The 18,728-nt window shown below is 38.8% G+C and overlaps 1 protein-coding gene across 1 annotated transcript; it reads left to right on the top strand.

The window, feature by feature from the left end:
* Positions 1-3,859: 3,859 nt before the first annotated feature.
* CFAP206 (cilia and flagella associated protein 206) lies at positions 3,860-18,611 on the top strand. Its single transcript, XM_059469267.1, has 12 exons — positions 3,860-3,967; positions 5,245-5,328; positions 5,630-5,720; positions 6,773-6,961; positions 7,223-7,381; positions 7,847-8,055; positions 8,763-8,882; positions 11,331-11,529; positions 12,253-12,390; positions 14,360-14,553; positions 15,570-15,713; positions 18,205-18,611. Exons 1-12 carry the CDS (start codon positions 3,860-3,862, stop codon positions 18,433-18,435), a joined length of 1,866 nt encoding a protein of 621 aa, XP_059325250.1. The 3' UTR covers positions 18,436-18,611.
* The last annotated feature ends 117 nt before the right edge of the window (positions 18,612-18,728 follow it).

Below are 18,728 nucleotides of genomic sequence, written 5' to 3'. Positions count from 1 at the left end.
GAGTACCCAGCTGTAACTTTGTCCCCACACTAGCAAAACGAGGGTATGTGCTTAGACTTGAGCAACTTGTTAAGTAAATCCCATCTTCTGTTTATAGCAGATAAAGGGGTGACTTCCTAGAGGTGATACCCAGTTTAATGTGATAGCAAATTCATCAAATAGCTGATATGCTTTCCCATGAATAAAGCAATAGGGTGTCAAACTTTTCAGAGATTTAAAAACAACCGTGTGTGTTGTTTTTAATGACTCTTCAAACTAATCCGGGAATTTCTCCCATCTCAATCCAGGAATCTTTTTACTGACCGTCTGTCAATGCCTCACATAAGCCGCCAGGGGGAAGAGTTTGTCTGTCTTTCAGGTACCAGGCCTCCATTCCTGGAACTGTTTAAAAGTTGATACTAATTCTACAAGAGAAATCCAACTGATTTGGTTAGAAAACAGTGTTGTGCAACGTAAAGTCTTCAGTAAGTTACAAATAAGTTAAAGCAATTTTTGTGGTCTAGTACAGATTACAAACCTTCCCTGAAAGTATGCTTTTCTTTGGAAAATAAATAATTCCCTTCCCGGAACCTTCCCTCTCCTCTTTTGGATTCTAGTGCTATGTGATATATAGTTTAATACTACTGAAATGCTTAAAACAATACAAGAATTTAAATTCTCAATATGCTAAACTGAAAAGATATTGTTCTTTCCTTCCAGCCTGCAGCCTAAAAGTGTACAGGCAGTATTTCCTGCTGGGATTTATGGATGTGAGCAAGCACTGGTAGCTTTTCAGAAAGCTTGTTTTTTTTCCCCAGGAAATACTCCTGTAGACTAACATGGCTGTGAATATTGGGGTAGGGGGTAGGGGGAAGTGGGATGTTAAAGTGTGTGGTTTTGTAATTTAGGATCAAGCACCTGTTCACAGAGAGAATCTCTACATAGTCCTCATCTGCTGTGCTTTGGTTTGCACATTACAGCAGGCTTTGAGCATGTGAATATTTTGTTTGAAATTAACCTTGAAGAAGATCTCTGGCAGTGTCCCTAATGCACTTCAGCCACAAACAAAGCACCAGTCACTAGGACCTGACCAAAGCTAGGCTGAAGTAACAACTGCTAAAGTAGGTATGTTGTGCTGTCAGGTCCTCAGCACCAAATGTTCTGCAGAGATTGTGCTAATTGCAGATGTAGACACAGACACATATTGAAATAGTCTGTAAACCATCTTTAGAGTCCTTAAATTGCTAAGCCAAAATTGCACAATTACACATGCTCTGCATACATACTAAAAACCTGGGCAAATCCTACCTGCAGATTCCTGCTCTCTCTGAAAATACTCGTGTACTAAGCCTGTGAAGGTGTCAGCAAAAGTCTTGCTGACTGTTATGGGATGGGACCTGACTTTCTGCAAGCTCCACCTCCAGTGCTACTGCAGACAGCATTTGGTTGAACTCCACAAGACTGTCCACTTTTAGCTGATAATTTCAGGAGGAAGTGTTGCTAGCACTGCTTTGAGCACCAAGGTTTATGACTGACTTGAAATTTGCTTTTGTAGGGAGAGAGCTGGCATTGGCACCTTCTCTTTCTCCTTCTAATCCCCAAAACTATATTCTTCTTCTCCTCTTGCTCCTCCCCAGCTGCATCTGCAGAAGAGCTGGTCCTTGTGTGATTTACCAGGAAGTACAGAGGAAAATCTTTGTGACCCTAAGCTCACTAACAGCAACACACTTCTGCTCCAGGAAGGGCCCCAAAAGCTTCTCATCCAGCAATTTGCAGAAAAAGAGGTTTAGATTTTTAAGCTCTTGATGAAAGTCTTGCTATAATTACTGAGCTTAAGGGTACAGAATTTTAAAAATAGCAATGCAGAGGACATATTAAGAAGCCCCATTAGCTGTGCTACTAGAATGAAACCTAAGACTTTACAATGTCTGTTGCAGGGTTGCTTTGGTCCCTGTTCCACCTTCCCAAAGCATTTCCCATGGTTATGCTGGCACTCCTTGCACTGTACCTTTGTACACACACTGACAACATGGATGTAACCCTGCAGCTACTTGCCAGGTAGCATAGTATCATCTTAATTTTACTGATAAGAGTGACTTGTCTGAGGTCACAGTGGAAAAAAATTATCATCTTGATGTCCTCATGATTCTCAGTGGAGTTCCCTCTGCCTGACAGTGTAAATCAAAGGGAAAAAAATTAAATCAGTGGAAAACTGGTGTAGCTTTTCATCTGTTATTCCTACATTCCCTGTGCCTTTTGAGCTTATTAGATTGCCTTTCAGGGACATGGCTTTTAAATGTAATTAGCATGCTATTACTCTTTCCTCTATCTGACACGGAAAAGTTGGAATTAATTGCATATTGACTAACTAAACCACTTACAGCAAGGCAGTGCATTCATCCAGTGGTGTGCCCACTGGTGTGTGCAAGAACTTGGGGCTCACTGGGCTGCTGCTTGCAGGCTGTGACCTGTAGTACTTGCAGGCACTGCACCCAGAGGAGCTGCCACCTCCAGCAGCAGTCATGAGACCTGAAAGCAAAGATGGCTGTCTTGCTTGTGTTGCAAAGTTGCCTCATCTGTGCTGCCTCTGCCTGCAGCACTCGTTGTGTACCATACACACATTTTGTTTGTACATGTATGTGTGAATTTATCTATGTATTGTATGCATTTATAGCTGTGTAAATACATTTATCTTTACCGAGTCTGGCTGGGATGGAGTTAGCTTGCTTATCAGCATTCCCTGTGATGTTGTGCTTTGGATTTTTGGTGTGTTGTTTGCACACAGGTGTTTTGGCTGTGTGCTTGCTTGGCATGAAGGTTTTCTTTTTCCCACTCTGCCCCCCTCAAGCAGACCATTCATAGAGCAGTTTGGGTTGGAAGGGCCCTTAAAGATCACCTAGTTCTGACCCCCGCTGCCATGGTGGAGGGGATATATATTGTATCTATGAGTATACATGGGTCTAGAGGAGGGCCATAAAAACAATGTGGGGTCTGGAACATGTCTTTCATAAGGAAAGACTGCAAGAGGTGGGCCTCTTTAGTCTTGAAAAGACTGGGAGGGGATTTCATTAATGCACATAAATATCTCAAAGATGGGTGCCAAGAGGATGGTGCCAGACATTTTTCAGTGGTGCCCAGTGAGAGGGTGAGGAGCAGTGGCCATAATCTAAAGCACAAGAAGTTCTACCTCAACGTGAGGAAGAACTTTTTTCCACTGAGGGTGGCAGGGCCCTGGAGCAGGCAGCCCAGAGAGAGATCATGGATCTCCCAAACCCACCTGGACACGTCCCTGAGTAACCTGCTCCAGGTGACCCTGCCTTGGCAAGGGGGGTTAAACTGGATAATTTCTATAGGTTTCTTCCAACCCTAACAATTCTGTGATATTAAGGTATGTATATGGTATGTATGTGTCTTTATACATACATATGGATGTATATTTAGACACAGCTGCATACAGCCATAGCTGCAGACGTCCACAGCACGGTTTGTGTGCGTGCCCAGACACTCACACCTCCGCTCCTGTGCCTCCACAGCCGCGTCCTTGGAGTACATGCAGGCGTGTACGTTTTGCACGCACACCGCCCCATCTATCCTGCACAAACCCTGTCTCCCTGTGCTCCGTGTGTAAATCCCCATCCCCGCCTGCCCTCGCCGCTCTCCCGCAGGCCGGGCCTGGCCGGGCCGCGTCCCCATGGCAACGCCCGGGGCGGGCGCTCGGCTCCCGCCCGTGGCCAGCGGCCGGCGCGGGGACAGCGGCACCGGGGAGCTTCGGCGCCGGGACAGGCTGCTCAGCAAGCGGCGGGCTCGGGCCGGCCGGGACCCTCGCTGCAGTGAAACCTCGCTGACTGTAACCCGGTTAGGGCCGGCGTGTTTGGCCAGCATGTCCGGCGAGCTGACCCAAAGTGTCCTCAAGAGAATAATCCGCCAGGTGGGCCTGGAGTGCTCTGCCCAGGGACAAAGCCTCTCGGAAACCTTGGTGGCCTTCATGGTAAGCGCGACAGGAGGCGTTCAGGGGCTGGCGGCAGCTGACGCTGTCAGGGGTGACCTGAACTTGGAAATATCTTGGTTTCCTATTGCCTGCCGAGAGGTATTTTAAAGGGGCACTCAGCCCCAGTATTGGGTCCTAAAAACCTGGAAAAGTATTTTATTCCCCTGAAATCTTATGGGAATATAATGCTTCAAGAAGGCTGCATGTCCTGAGTCCCACAAACTCTCTGAACTCCAACTTGGAGCTTTCTTCTGCAGGCAGATAAACCATTGTTTTCTTTCAGAAGTGAAAAAGAGAAGTTTTACCAAGTTTTAACAACGTTTCTTCACACTCTCATAAATGAACCTGTGATGCATAGGTGAATGTTTAAAGCAGCTGCTATTTATTCTTCGATGTTCACCTCCTCCTTCTCTTGTGATGGATAATTTTGTTTCTCTGCTCAGACAGGGCCAGGTACTATAAATGGGCTGAATATTTGAAAGAATTTGCTTTGATCGCATTTAAAGCGAAAATTTAATTAATTCAATCTCAGTATTATCCTTGGTAGACAACTTTAAGTATCCTAAAAGCATTTTACATTTTGGCATCTATTAGGAGACACAGCACTGCTGCAGAATATAGTCTGGATGTGCCTGCAAAGCTGTGTCTGAAGAAAGATGGGCTAGATTCTTTTGAAGATCAGCTCTTGATAAACTTGTATATAAATGTAAATGCTTCACAGCAGTACTGTTAATATGCTATTTTTTCCCCTAAAGGTGACACTGCAGCTTTAGAAAAAAGATTGGGCTCAAAAGCAGTATTAATCAATTAAGCAGGAAAATTTTAATGAGTAAAGAATTTGTACAAGTGGCTGGCAAGACACCTAGCATGAACACCAATTGCAAACATGCACTTATTTTCCTGCATGTAGAACACTATGGGGTTTTTTATTCAAATGGTAAATGTTTATATCAATGCACATAGCACCGACTTAGAAGTTTATAAAAAACCATGATGGATTTTCAAAAAAATGTTACTTAAGAAAATATTTTTCCAAGTAAATTTTAAAGGAGCTATATTTAAATATTTGTATCTTTTTTTTTTTTGTGCCTGAGAACTGAGATTGAAACTGGCAAGATGTGAAATGAAGTAATTTGTTTCATTATCAAAGACTGAAATGGATAAAAAAATAGTAAATAAATATTAAATGCATCTGAGATATTTCAGAAAATAAAAAGTGAGTTGCAAAGATGATATTTTGGGACATAAATTAGTATCTTTCTTTTGGCAATCTCTAGGTGAAAGCTGTTGTGTTAGATCCAAGAAATGATTTTAATATGGATCGAAGCCTTACAGAAAACGATATCCAGGATCTTATCCAGGTAATTCTGACATGATGTTGAGAGTCTCTACTTATTTAAGACTATAGCATTATTTGCTCTCTGCTCCTGTTAACTAAAATTACAAGAACACTTGCAAAATTTGAGTGCTGCTTTATTCTCATGGCTCTGTAGCTAAAGGCTGGACTATGTTTCCATAAATAAATGCCTTAGAAAAGCTTTATATGGAGAAAATGGTAGTGAGGGGGCTCTACAGATGTTGTGAAACCTTTAGTAGATCACTGTCAGTTCAGATGTTTCCCCAGAGATGAGAAAGAACTCACTTCTCTGACTCTCTTTTTAGCTCTGTGTTACCAGACTGCTTGACACAACAAACCCATCCCTAAGCACAATTAAGATGCAAGTTTACTTTGATATGAACTATGCAAACCGAGGTAATTTCAAATATGTTTTCATAGAAGTTGATGCTGAGTTTATAATGTAAGAATAGTAATTATTGGTAAATTAATCCTGTCAGTAAACAAAATAAAATCCCAGGAGAAATTTACTGTACAGGAGTCTGATGTTTCAGTATGGATGTAGTAGGGAAAAGTGCACATTAGATTTGAGAGTATACTCTGCTCATGCTGTCTGAGAGATTTACTGAATATAATGTATGAGGTTGCTTGAGGACACTTACACTTTCAGTGGTTAGCTGCCTTCAGCAAGAAAAGCTTGCACCTGCACCTGTGTGTCTGAAGGCCCTCAGAACTCAGTATTTTATCAATATCCCTAACTGGGAGATTTGAGTAATCTTGAACAATGAGTTACAGCTTTAGCTGAGTACATTTTTCTCTCATCAGTAGTAATTTCACATGATCTGAGAATGAGAATGTGAAAATAAAATGAGATAGAGAAAATGCCTTTGCTGTAAATGTAATTCCTGATCTCAAAGGGACAGTGGAGGCTGGCTGGGAAATAGAAGACACAGAACAGGCACAGACGTGAAAAAAGCATTGCTCTGTGGGGAGATAATGACAATGTTTTCCTGTTAGCATGGATTAAAACCAAAAATTAGCAACATGGGGAGCTTCTCCTAAATTCTCTGGACTCTATAAGCTCAGTAGCTCCAGCAAGTTTTTGAGATCCTGAGGAGTATTCCAACTTGAGCATGTAACTTCAGGTGTTTTGGAAATATTGCGTGTGTGTAAGTTAAGTCCACCTACAGTCAGAGCAGTTCAGAGAGCCAGAGACTTGCTGTCTAGCTTGGCCTGAATGGTTCTCAGGACTCTACTGACTGATGTTAATCATTCTAATTAGCATACCATTAATGTTTAACTCTGCTGGTTTTAATTCTAATGATGTGGTACTCCAAACATCTCTTTCATGTACCTGTGTTTCAGAAACCTTAAATTGGTGCTCTGACTGTGGAAATGAATTACACCCTCTGTATAGGGCAAATTTCAAAGGATTTAGATAGCACTTTTTAAGCGTCTTTCTTTCCTAGATGAATTACTGAGTGAGCAGGAGCGTGTTCTGGAAGGAAAACTGGCTCCTGTAGTTAGAGCCGTCACTGAGAGTGGTCCACATACACGAGAAGAAATGGAGAATATGTATCAAAAGATTGTTGCCTATGTGCTGCTGAGATCTGGCCTGGGATCCCCAACAGATATTGAGGCTGTCAGGGAGGTAACAGGTCAGTAAACCCCCAGCTGTGAAATTGGGCTTTTCTTCTTGAAAAAAATAAAATTTCACTTCCTCTTCACTGATATTTACATACAAATGGGGTAAACTGTGATGAATGCTTGCTGTCCAAACTGTCACTGCTTAGCCTTGAAGTGTAAATTTCCCATATATTTCCTCCTTTTGTTTAGGAGAGGCTATTTTTGCTTATTTAATGATTTTCTTTTCTATTCCCTCATATTGAGGGTTTTCTCTCACTTTGTAATGCTTACAGCTGCCTTGCAGAGTATATTCCCCCAGACAGAAATGATTACTTTCATCTCACTCAGTAAGAAGGACAAAGAACAACAGCTGAAAGATCTTGCCATGCTAGTGACAGGAATTCGTTTGTACAACAAGCAGTGCCAGAAAGGAGGAAGCTGCATTGATGACTGTAAGTAAACAACTGCATTTGAGCTGGGTATTCCCAATTCATTCTACTGGACTTCTTCACTGGAGCTGCTCTAATAATTTCCCATCTCAGTGAGGCGTGTTATTGTTACTGGTATTTTACAAATTAAGAAACTGAGAATTGAAAATTGTGCAGATACTCTCAGGAAACCCATGTCAGTTGTAGCAACAGAGTTGCATCTACCATAAAGCAAGTTTTCTCACATTCCTTGACTTGACTGTGGTATTTCCACACCTGTAATTCTAAATATTTGCAACAACCTGACTAGTGAGATAGGGTGATTTAATCTGGTTTGCAAGAATTTGGAAATGCATGAATATAAGAACAAAATGTAGAAATCAAAATTTAATTGGAAGACCATTATGCTCAAATATTGCACTTTAACCATGTGATAATGACTTCACTGATTCTTTTTATACACATTTCATATTTATTCCACATGACTAGTGCCAGAGATCCTGAGCGAAGCCATTCCCTCGGCTACGCGGACTCTCGACGAGCGTCTGAACTCCTGCCAGCTGCTGGCCCACCGCTACACAGCCCTGCTGGAGGCCATGCAGGAGGACCCCCAGAGGTTCTCCCAGCTTAGATTTCTTAAATTAAAAGAAGCACTATTCAATGTGAGACAGTATGAAGCCTTCCTTTGCATCCTTCAGGTGAGGTGTGATATCCTGTGGACTTCTAATGCAGGTGGAATGTCTTCAAGTTACCTACTTGCACAGCACAGAAATATAAGAAAAAGTATTTGGAAATAAATGAAATAAAATAAAGTATATCTTTAGATAAAGAACCAAAGATTGTTTAGCTTTGAAAATACCTTTAAAATCATTGAGTCCAACCATTAACCTATTAGCCTGGCACTGCCAAGTCCACCATTAAACAGTTCTTTACATAGTAATTCTCTGCCCCAAAAGGCATGAGAGAAAAAAATCTCCTTGACCAATCCATAAATTTAGTCTGCAGACACCCCCAAAATATATGGAGTCATCAAAAGTCTTTGGAGAATACAATTTAAATCTTGTTTTATTACTGAAGAGCTTTTCATTTGTCTTTAGAGAAGCTGCAGTTTTTTATTAGTCTTTCCTGTATAAGGCATTGAAAAAATGTATTTTTTTTTCTTTTTGTTCTCTTCATTGGGAAAATCCAGAGGATTTTCTATAAAAATTGGAAGTTTATGTGTGACTGAGGTGCCTGAACACCTGAACATTTAAGGAAAAATATATTCTGTGGATAGCTAGAGTACATTTTGTTCCTTAAAACAATTGTTCTGAAAATAGTTGAAAGAAGAGGCCCGGGTAAATACTTGTTACTAAATACTTGGTTTTTGGAGTGTGATACGTTTTGCCTGTTGTTCTCTTTCCAGTCTAATGCAATTACAAGTGCTCAAGAAGTTGAATCGTTGGATGTTCAGTTTGAAGCAGCAATGATGTTATTGAAAAACACAGTGCAGGATAAGACTTCCATAGAGTCCAGAGAAGTTTTTGTAAGTATTATGAATAGGAAACCCATTACTTCTTCAGTAGAAAACATTATTAAAGTAATATACTTTGCAGGTGTGTTTTTGAGTAGTTTATGTGTAGCAAGAGGCTACAAATTTTCTCTCTATTACAATATCAAAATTCTGTGATTTTTGAAGGGGCAACTAAAACACTTGCTCTTAAGGTAAAAAGAGGTAAGGTACAAAAAGGGAGCAAAGGAATTAAATGGTATTTTACTGTAAGTGTCTTGAGTTGTCATTATTTGTAGATTTCCTTTTTTGTGTGTGTATATATTCTTTCCCGTTCCTTGCAGAAACTGTAAGAACATAATGATTGCAGAAAACAGCACAAGAGAGTATGATTCTTTTAAAGTTCCCTCACACAGCAATCCCTGTAATTACACTATGAGTCATTTATATAATTTTTCTGAAGAAACTGAGTTTCTGTGGTGGGTGTCAGCCTCTTTTCCCCTCCCAATAGCTTCTGAACCTGTTGGCAAGTTTCAGTCACATTTGTCAGAGTCAAAAGATCTCAAAATATGTCATTTTCTGCAAGTTTTATGGGGGAAAAATAAGAGCAACTAGAGACACACAATTAGAGTCTTACCAAGATGAGGTCTGAAATGAGGTTTGTGTGCTCTCTGGCCAGTGAGCAGCCACTGAAGGATTGTGATTCTGTGCTGTTGCACCCTTGGTTGGTAACTACAGGACATGGGAAGGAGGTATTGGGGGAAAGGGAAGGAGTGCTGTGAACTACAGGTATTATGAGGGAGGCTGCTTAATGAGCCTGTGAAAACCTGGGATTATTATGCTGGCATGTTATAAAGGAAACAGGAGAGAAATATGCTAGAAACCAGCTTCATTTAAATTTGCTTTTCTTGTAAGAGCTCATTATTTTGTGTGATTTGATTATCATTCCAATTCTTTGTGGTTGGCTGCTGCACCAGCATGCAGTTTTATACATGTTTTAGGTTATTTTTTAACATTCTAAGCTAATTATTAGAAAGCAAAATAAAGCCTACTGCAGAGGAAGAGGAAGATCATGACCCCCTTCTACTCAGAGTATTTTTACACTTCCCATAAGAGCATCCAAGGTGGAAACTCATGGGAACAGCACTTTAACTGAATTTATGTATGCTTTTGATTTTATAAACCAGATGTTCTTGTTTGGAGAACATTTTCCCCTTTTGTCCAGCTACTCAAAGCAGTTTTTCCTCTTCTGTATCTTTGTGGGGCTTGAGTGACTGATACATCTTACCCTTTTCCCTAAAAGCTGTCTATTGTTGTTTGCTGCCTTCCTGGAATTTTTTTCTCTTCTGGTTGGTTAGTTGTTTTGACTTCTCTGCTGAAGACAAAATATATAATGCCTTTCAATTTCAGATCCTTTTCAGATAGAGATTTTTTTTATTAACACACTATTTAAATAATTTTTCTTGCCTTTGGCTTGTTGCTGACAAGCTGGATCCTCTACAAAGGTAGAGATACAGGGCATTCTGTCTTTTAAAAAGTATAGGATAAGGCCTATATTTGTAGCAAACACTTGCTTTAGGAAAAATAGTACATTTCATTAATATTCTTTGTTTATTCTATTAAGAATGTTTTTGATCTTCCTTTAGTTTCTTCCATTTTTGTAACCATAACACTTCCACAGCATTAGCAATGCTGGTGAATTTCAGAGCTGGCTCTGTTGGCTGCTCTCATGATAATGTTGTTAGCATGCATAAAATGTGTGGTTAAGTGTGCATTTCAGATTGGTTGAATCTCTTCCTGTAAATGCTCTCTGTGTGTTTAGGTGTAACAGGGCACGTTTTATGTCACTGTCATTGAAAACAGCATTTACACTTAAAGCTTATAGGCTGCTACTTTATGTGCCTACACCTGTATGCCAACAGCATGTCAGTGCTGGGAAGGGCAGCCTCCAGTTTTGCCCTGAACCCTGGACCACTCTGGAGAGGCCTGCATCCCTTCCATTTGAGACACATGATGGCCTGGGGCTGTGGTGCCAACTCACTCTGGAATCAGGGCAGACAAAATAACAAAACTTGGTAGTTTATATAGAGGCGTGGTTTTACCTACTTTGGTAATTAATCAGGTGTGTTCCTTCTGGTCCTTACTCCTGTACATCATATTTTCAGTTATAAAACTGTATTGTCAATGAAGTGCTAAATTCAAAGCATGGTCACAGAGTACATTTATTTGAGAAAGGCTCTGAAGTAAAATATAGAGAAGTACAACTCTTGCCTGTGGGTTGACATGCTGGATATACTTGCTTTAGGCGTATGTGATGGAAGCTCCTCTTACAGTGTCCCTGAGTTCCCCTGGAATTTCTGGTTGCTGAAGGCCTTGGAGATCAGCCCTGCTTTGTTCATGGCTGAGATTGTTGTGCACAGTGCTTGGGTTACACCGTAGACATAAAACAAATCTGTATTTCAGATAATTTTCTTTATGTTCCAGCCTCTGTTTATGGAACTTTCTAAGCTTTGGGCCGGCTTTCAGGATGAAATGCTACTGCTAAGCTTCCTCACAAATATGGCTGACAATCTGCAACAATTCTTGGAAATCCAATCACAGCTTTTTCCAGAGGAAATGCTAACATCTCTTCTAGAAGGAGTGACTGTGAAAAGTGATGAGGAAAGGATAAAAGAAACCATGGGTATGGAAAGTTGAAACTTTTTGATTTTCCTTAATTTTCCAAGATTTTGTAGTTTGAATTTTCTTTACAATAGGTGCTTTACAGAAGGTGTGCTATATTGATTATTTACTACCCAGAATTTGCACAGTAAATTAAAATGAGCCTTGTAGGGTATAGATTTACATTTTCATGTAGTGTAGCTTGTGATTCTATTTTCACATATAAAATTAAAATAAAGCTTCTAGATACAAATATGCCTTGCAAAAATTTCAGAATTATCAGAGAATATTTATATTTTTTTTTTTAAATTTTGAAGTGTATTAATGTCTTTTTATACATTTCAGAACTTTGGAAATTGAGGGGTAGAGTATAAACAAAATGATTTAACAGGGCTTTGGTTACCAGAAGGGATTGTTTGTAAGATGGTATCCCCAGGATCCAAGTTTTATGCCAGGGCATTTGTAATGCATGTGTGGGTGAAAACAAAATCAAAGATTAAACTATTATCTTCCTGTTGTTGTCCCACGTTTTCAAAGAAAACTAATGCTACTAAAGAAGGTTCTCACAGAACTGATTTTCAGTAGGTTTGCTTTCAAGGCAGGACGAAATTTTGGCTTCTGGGATCTGGGCACTGCAGATCATCCTGTGAAAACCAGAGTAATCTGGTCATCCTGTAATATCATTACCTTTTAGACATCTGATATTTTAATATTGAAGTCCTTCCTTTGTTTTATCTTTTCTTAGAAACCAGAGTGAATGTTTCTGATTTCACGAACCAAGAATGGCTTTTTCCAGAGACTACTGATAACTTTGATCAGTTGCTGATCCAGTACCGTGGTTTCTGTGCACATTCAATTGGTGTGAAAGGTATTATCCTACCAGGTATGCTTTGTGGTTAGATATTTTCCATACAATATATTTACACAAGGATTAGGAAAAATGTAAAGGCATTCTGAATGCATCCTCTTATGTCAAAGCTGGAATACTGTTTTTCTACATTTGCAATTTTCACCTCAGGTAACTTATTTCCATTGTTAAAGTATCTTTTTTAAAATACACAAATAAACTGCCCTTAGTAGAAGGCAGAATGGCTTGAAGAGGAGCAGGGGCAGAAACAAGATGGGATGGATAAATGTTTCTTCCTGCTCTGTGTGTGTCTGTATAACCTACACTGCAACTGAATACAGGTTTGGTTACTGTTGTTAAGGTGCTGTAGTGCAGGCATAGGGAAATGGCAGTTCCTTCTGTTTTGTGCATCCATGTGTGTAAACATAGCCATTCATGCTTACCTCATATGTATTTTAAATAGTCATGACAAAGTACTAAAAATCTTTCCTGAAAATAATACAAAAGTGCACTTGATTAAGTCAACTAATTGTAGGAATTTTTGGTCTCTCTAGGCTCATCTATCTTGAAAGTTAGCCTTATTTCAGCTATCCTAGTTCATGTTTCCCATCTTCCTGTTCTTTCTAGAACCTGTCCATATAGAATTTTTTTATACCTATGGGAGTTTGGGAAGAAAATATGGCCATTTACTAGTCAGTATTAAAGAACAGATATTTTTTATGGCAATGTAAGTTACTTACACTTAGTACTGCACATGAGAACAGCTGTCCTTAGTTGGATTGAAGGTCTCTCTAGCCCTGTATCTGATTACTGCACATGGACAGTCATGAACACTTTAAAATTATGAGAATTCAAGTCAGAGTGATCTTTCTTTAATTATATCCTTTCAATCCTAGCAGTTGGTGGTTATGGGATTTCCTCTGATTAATGTTAAGTCTGTAACCTTCTGTTGAATAATCCTTCAAAGAGGTTTTAATTTATCTAATTGATTCTGGAATTCATCTAGAGTTTGTCATGGGATATTCTTATTCTCAAGAGCCCCACAATTATAATTATACATGCTATGAAAAGGTACCTCTTTTTGAGATGGTTTTAAGCTCTGGCCTGATAATTTCAACAAATTGATAGTCCTTCTGTTAGGAAAATTACTATATAGTAATTTTATATTGCACACAACTCATGGTTTTATAACCCCCTATCATATTATCTCTTTTTTCTTTTTAATGCTGAGGAGGCTTTTTTCTTTTACCCCTCCTTCTATGAAAGGTATCACAAGCCCTTGATCACCCCTAGCTCCCTTTTACTTGTTCTGTTGTGTTGGAACAAAATGTATTATTACAAATATAGGTTGTTATTACAAATAGGTTGTTATAATATTGGTTTTCTTCTCTTCCTCTGTTTGCATACTAATAATTCCTTTTTTGACTGAGTTTGTTCAAGGTCTGTGATGATTCTGGTCTTTCCTGGGCAATGACATCTGAAGCCCAACCTGCCACTGTCCTTGAAATCAGTTTGTGTTTTCCTGTATAAGTTATTTGGCCTTTATTGACACTTCATTTTCTCTCTTAATTTGATGTTTGGCTTCCCAGTTGCTTTATCTGCTTCTTCAGTTCATGTCAGTGTTATGCCCTTTGATATAAATGCACTACTGATCTGCAATCAGATATTTGCTGAAGATTTTAGGGGAAACATTTGAGGGTAAAGACTGGTTTCTTATGCCTTTGCTATATGTGTTTTATCTGTTGTTTTTCTGAGACATGCACCTAAGGCATGCTGGATGTGAACTGATCAAAGCAGTTTTACTGACCTAACGAAATAGAGTTTTCTATATTTTAAAAAAGCTTGCTTTTAAGGGTTTATACTGAGTTCAGAAATGAAGGAAGTGAAACTAACTTGAGGCAAACACAGAATCTTGATTACAAATGTCTTTTGTATTGGATATCATACTGTTCACTATTTTAATTTGTGAGGCTTATTTTGGGTTCGTTTTTCTTCTTATTTTTAGGAAATCCTGCTATTGGAATTTTGAAGCACAAGGAGAAATACTATGTTTTCAGTTCAAAAGAAGATGCATACATCTTTGCTGAAGATCCAGATAAGTTCATTCAATTGAATATAGAAAAAGCAAAAAAATATGCAGAGCTAATTCAACTGCTTGAGCTCCATCATCAGTTTGAATACCTTGTTCCACATACACAGGTACACACTGCCCGTGCCTCTTGCTAAACAGCTGCTGGGTCACTGGTTGGTCTGTCCTTTCTAAAAGAGAACAGATGATACCTATCTTTAGGAAAGAAGTAAAATCCTCTGCCTGTCTGAAGGTCCATCTTTTCCAGGTCTTCAGAGTGTTGAAGAAATGTTACTACTTAGTGTCATTCTCACCTTTTCTATTCATAGGAGAATATGTAAATCCAAAGCACTCTGGCAGTGATAAAAGCTGCTAGTCCATAGCCTAGGCAGGTCTTGTGTCTGATGTTTCTTTTCCTCATTTTTGCAAAAGTAGCTTAAAGGACCAGAAAATAAATGCAACAGAAGATATGTCAGATATCACATTAAGTGGAGCTTTAGCTCAGCAGTCCACCCATGTGTGCTGGATAAGGGTGTAGTTGTATCTGGGGACAGAAGTTATGGAACATATTAAAAAATAAAAGGAGAGTCACCAATAATGAATGTGATGGTGTTATTCTGGGAAATTCAAAGACTTGGTTTGGATTTATAGGCAACATTCTCTGTGATCCACTTGTGAATTTGAGATCCCTAGCAGTGGAAAGAATGTAGTCTTGAACTGGCCCTTGGTTTGAAACATAGTTTATATCCCAGCTATAGCAGACATGTGTGCACTTCTCCCAGTTATGATTTGTGATTTTTAATCCATTCATGAAGACAAACTGGGGTGCCTGCATCATAAAATACTGGTGATGGGACCCATTTTTTCTAAAATCCAACAATTAAACACTCACTCAGTAGACAGGAGCCTGCAATTCAGCTGTGGCCTCTGCATCAAAGGTTTTCTGTCAGAAATTAAATCCACCAGGTGCTTAATGTTTTCCTTTTAGTGGGGGCATGGGGAACAAAAATATTGTTGAATGTAAAAATAATTATCCACTTGTGGTTTGCAGGTCTCTATTTGCTTTTAAAAAGTTCCATACTCATATGCTATTTCTGTGTATTCTTCTCAATGCCTTGCTTGGCTTTGGTTGTTTCTTTTCATCCAGGCCAGAAAGGCAAGCACAGGTTCAATGAAACCACCCCAAAAACGTGAGAATGGTACTCAAACTGATACTCATATCTTGCCTCCAACTATTGTGAGATCCTATGAATGGAATGAATGGGAACTGAGAAGAAAAGCTATAAAACTGGTTTGTACTGTTATCAGATTTTCATTGTTGGACATAAGAAATTTATAATAAATTATTCTTAATTTTTGTTCCTTGAAACATAAATCTAACCTTTTAGTCAAAGACATATACTTCATTACAGCTGGTCCAATTTTTTTTCTAGATATTCTCTCTCCTTATTTTTAGACTTCTCTCACTTCTTACATATTTTTCCCTGTTTTTTATGCAGTGCTTCCACTTCTATATCTATTAATTTCAAATTTTTCAGTTGCCTTCTTTATGTAATAAGAGTTTGTTGTTTTGAATTGAATTGCATTGGATATTAAGGTTGTTCTACATTCAAATCAATTTATTTGGTTGAAGATACTACTATATAATTTCTTTGTGAGAAAAAGCCAAAGCAAATGTTTGTCATACTATCAGGATTTTCTGATGGATTGGAAATCACAGTCTGTCCATAGAAGGTTGACCACATATGTACATAAAAACTTTTAACAGTAAGTATGTCAGAAGCTTCTCTCTAGGGTTTGCCAGCACATGTAGTTGTCAAGGTATAACACCTGATTTTCAGAATGCAATCAAAATAAACAACTTGTGAGTACAGGGAATATTGCAGTTAACAATATCAGCTGAACATATAATACTAAAGGTTTTTTTTTAATTCTGTGAACAGATGCACTGTGGAGGTCTGTGGCCTACTGGGCAGCCTATTTCCTTTCTGTTTTCCTTTTTGCCATGAAATCTCTAACATTGTGAAAGTAAACCAAAATTTTGGACTGAGGAGTCTTGTCAGTGTTGCTAGCTCATAAAGGATTCTAAGAAAAAGTTGTTACTGAGGTATATAAAGAAGCCAGTTAGGTTTACAAGAAGCCTAGCTAAAAGCCTCTTTTGCTTCTGTAAAGGACAAAAGTACATAAATAAACATAAGATGTGGTCAGTGGCTCTTCAGCATAAGCAAAAGTGGGTATTTTCCAATATCTGGTCATGAAGAACATGCACAAACAAATTTGTAGCCCGTTAGTGTGAAATATTTAGAGAAAGTACTTTAAAGTACTAAGGGTGTTCTAGCCTCAGCTGTCCAAATGTGAGATTAGTGATATGGAGCTGAAAGAAAAAATCCCAGATGCATGCAAAAGTGCTTTGACTATGCTAATTTGTAATATGGAGATGATAAAACATTTCATAACAAAGTGATAAAATAACAGAAATAGGTTACCAGTGCATCAATGAATTTGATACTTCAGGAAAACATCAGACATATTTGTGGGTTTTGTTAGAGGATGAGCTCACATGCCTTTGGTGTTTTTTGTGTTGTTCATACTTAGCCAAAAAACTTGTAGTGGTTTGAAATATTAACCTATTACTTTGTTAAAACCTATATGCTGTTAGAAGTAAAATTTTTAGCTCACATTTGTTTCTCTGTGCAAGCATAGTTCCTTGTAATAGCATACATTCCATCATTAAAACCCTTGGGAAAAAAAAACCAAAACAAAACAAAACTTAATATATTGTCTTTCTTCCCATGGCATCTTCTCTATAAGTTCCTTATTGTTCTTTGCTGGATTCTGCTTGATGACTCTGCATATAAGATTCAGTTGTAGATTAAGGTACCAAAATGTGCCCACATTTAGGTGTTTCACCTTCCATTCCAGCAGAGAGAGACCTCAGTGGTGGAGGCTGGAGAATATTTTAACTTACCCTGATACAACACTTAGGACATTTGGCCAGCTGTATCACTCTCCAGCTTCCACTGACTCCAGTCTTCACTGACTGGACTGGACTCCAGGGACTTCCTCACTTACTTGGAGGGGCCTGAATTCCAGCATGAGACTGTATTTTGTGTGTTTTGAGGACAACATTATATCATAATTTACAGTGTTTTACATTATTGCTGACACAGAAGGCTCAGTGGAATAAAGGAACATTTTTTTGTTTCAAGTGCTGGCTTTGGAATATTAACACTTTGTGAGAAGTAGTTTTGTTGTTGTATCTCTGGGAATTTCTGTGAATAGCCAGCTTTAATCATAAATTGCCCTAACTTTTACCCCTTGTCAAGGGGTTAGTGAGCAACATGGTAATAAGAAGGCATTTTTTCACTTTTATCTGATACTTTGTGACACCAGCCTCTAAACCTCATCACATTTGGCAGAAACCAGGCAAAGACTGGAAGCACTTGCCATGAAAACATCTTATTCTAACAAAAAAAAAAAAAAAAAAAAAAAAAAAAAAGGTGAAGCATTTAACAAAATTTGAAGGACAATGACCAATGATATGAAATTATTAAGAGACATTTAAAATTGTGTGGGGCACCTAAAGTGCTGTTCACACATCCTGTTAGATCAGTATTTACCAAATCACAGTCACAACTGTGTATTGACAGGAGGATAAGGTGGGCCATGTTCCAGGTTTGTGAAGCCCATGGATGTAAAATAGACAAACACTCCTGAGTATATACTGGTGCTAAAATGTTCAAACTAAATTTTGCTTAATCTGATTCTTTTTGTGTCTTTAGGCCAACTTGCGCCGCATGTTAACTCATTCCATGCAGACTGATCTCAGCCACATGAGAAGGGAGAACTGCACCCAAGTGTACCTGCCAAAGGAAGCTGGCACCCAGACCAAGCGGGACAACTCAAGCAATGTACCCAAACCCCAGGTGTTCTTGAGAGGCCTCCGAGGAGGATCATCTCCCACCACTCATATGCTTGCAGTAGACTTAACAAGGCCACTGGATGAAACTTAAGTGAAAATGAGAAACCTGAAGCTGCATCTTGAATGTGTATATAAAAATCCTGAATATATGTGAATTTAGACACTAAAGATTTTGCTGTGTCTGTTGATTCCAGGAACAGTTGGTCTGTTTCATTTATCTTATCTGTTGGGACTGCTGACTGGCATTAAGTGACAGAAGTGATAAGCCTGAAGCACAGATTTTAAATAGTAGTTTAGAATCAAGATGTTCCCAGGGACTTTCACTTCCAACATTTAAATATGTAGCATTCTGGGATTTTACTGACATTTTAATGCAACAATTGC

The sequence above is a fragment of the Ammospiza nelsoni genome, chromosome 3 (genome assembly GCF_027579445.1).
Source record: "Ammospiza nelsoni isolate bAmmNel1 chromosome 3, bAmmNel1.pri, whole genome shotgun sequence".
Lineage (NCBI taxonomy): Eukaryota > Metazoa > Chordata > Aves > Passeriformes > Passerellidae > Ammospiza > Ammospiza nelsoni.
This window is presented reverse-complemented; position numbering and strand designations above follow the sequence as displayed.

What these genes read in the sequence shown, in the direction of transcription:
- CFAP206 (XM_059469267.1), top strand. Translation starts at nt 3,860, where the DNA reads ATGTCCGGCGAGCTGACCCAAAGTGTCCTCAAGAGAATAATCCGCCAG. An exon ending in AGGAAGCTGCATTGATGACT is followed by an intron (nt 7,382 to 7,846) that starts GTAAGTAAACAA and finishes CCACATGACTAG; the next exon opens with TGCCAGAGATCCTGAGCGAA. An exon ending in TAGAGTCCAGAGAAGTTTTT is followed by an intron (nt 8,883 to 11,330) that starts GTAAGTATTATG and finishes TTTATGTTCCAG; the next exon opens with CCTCTGTTTATGGAACTTTC.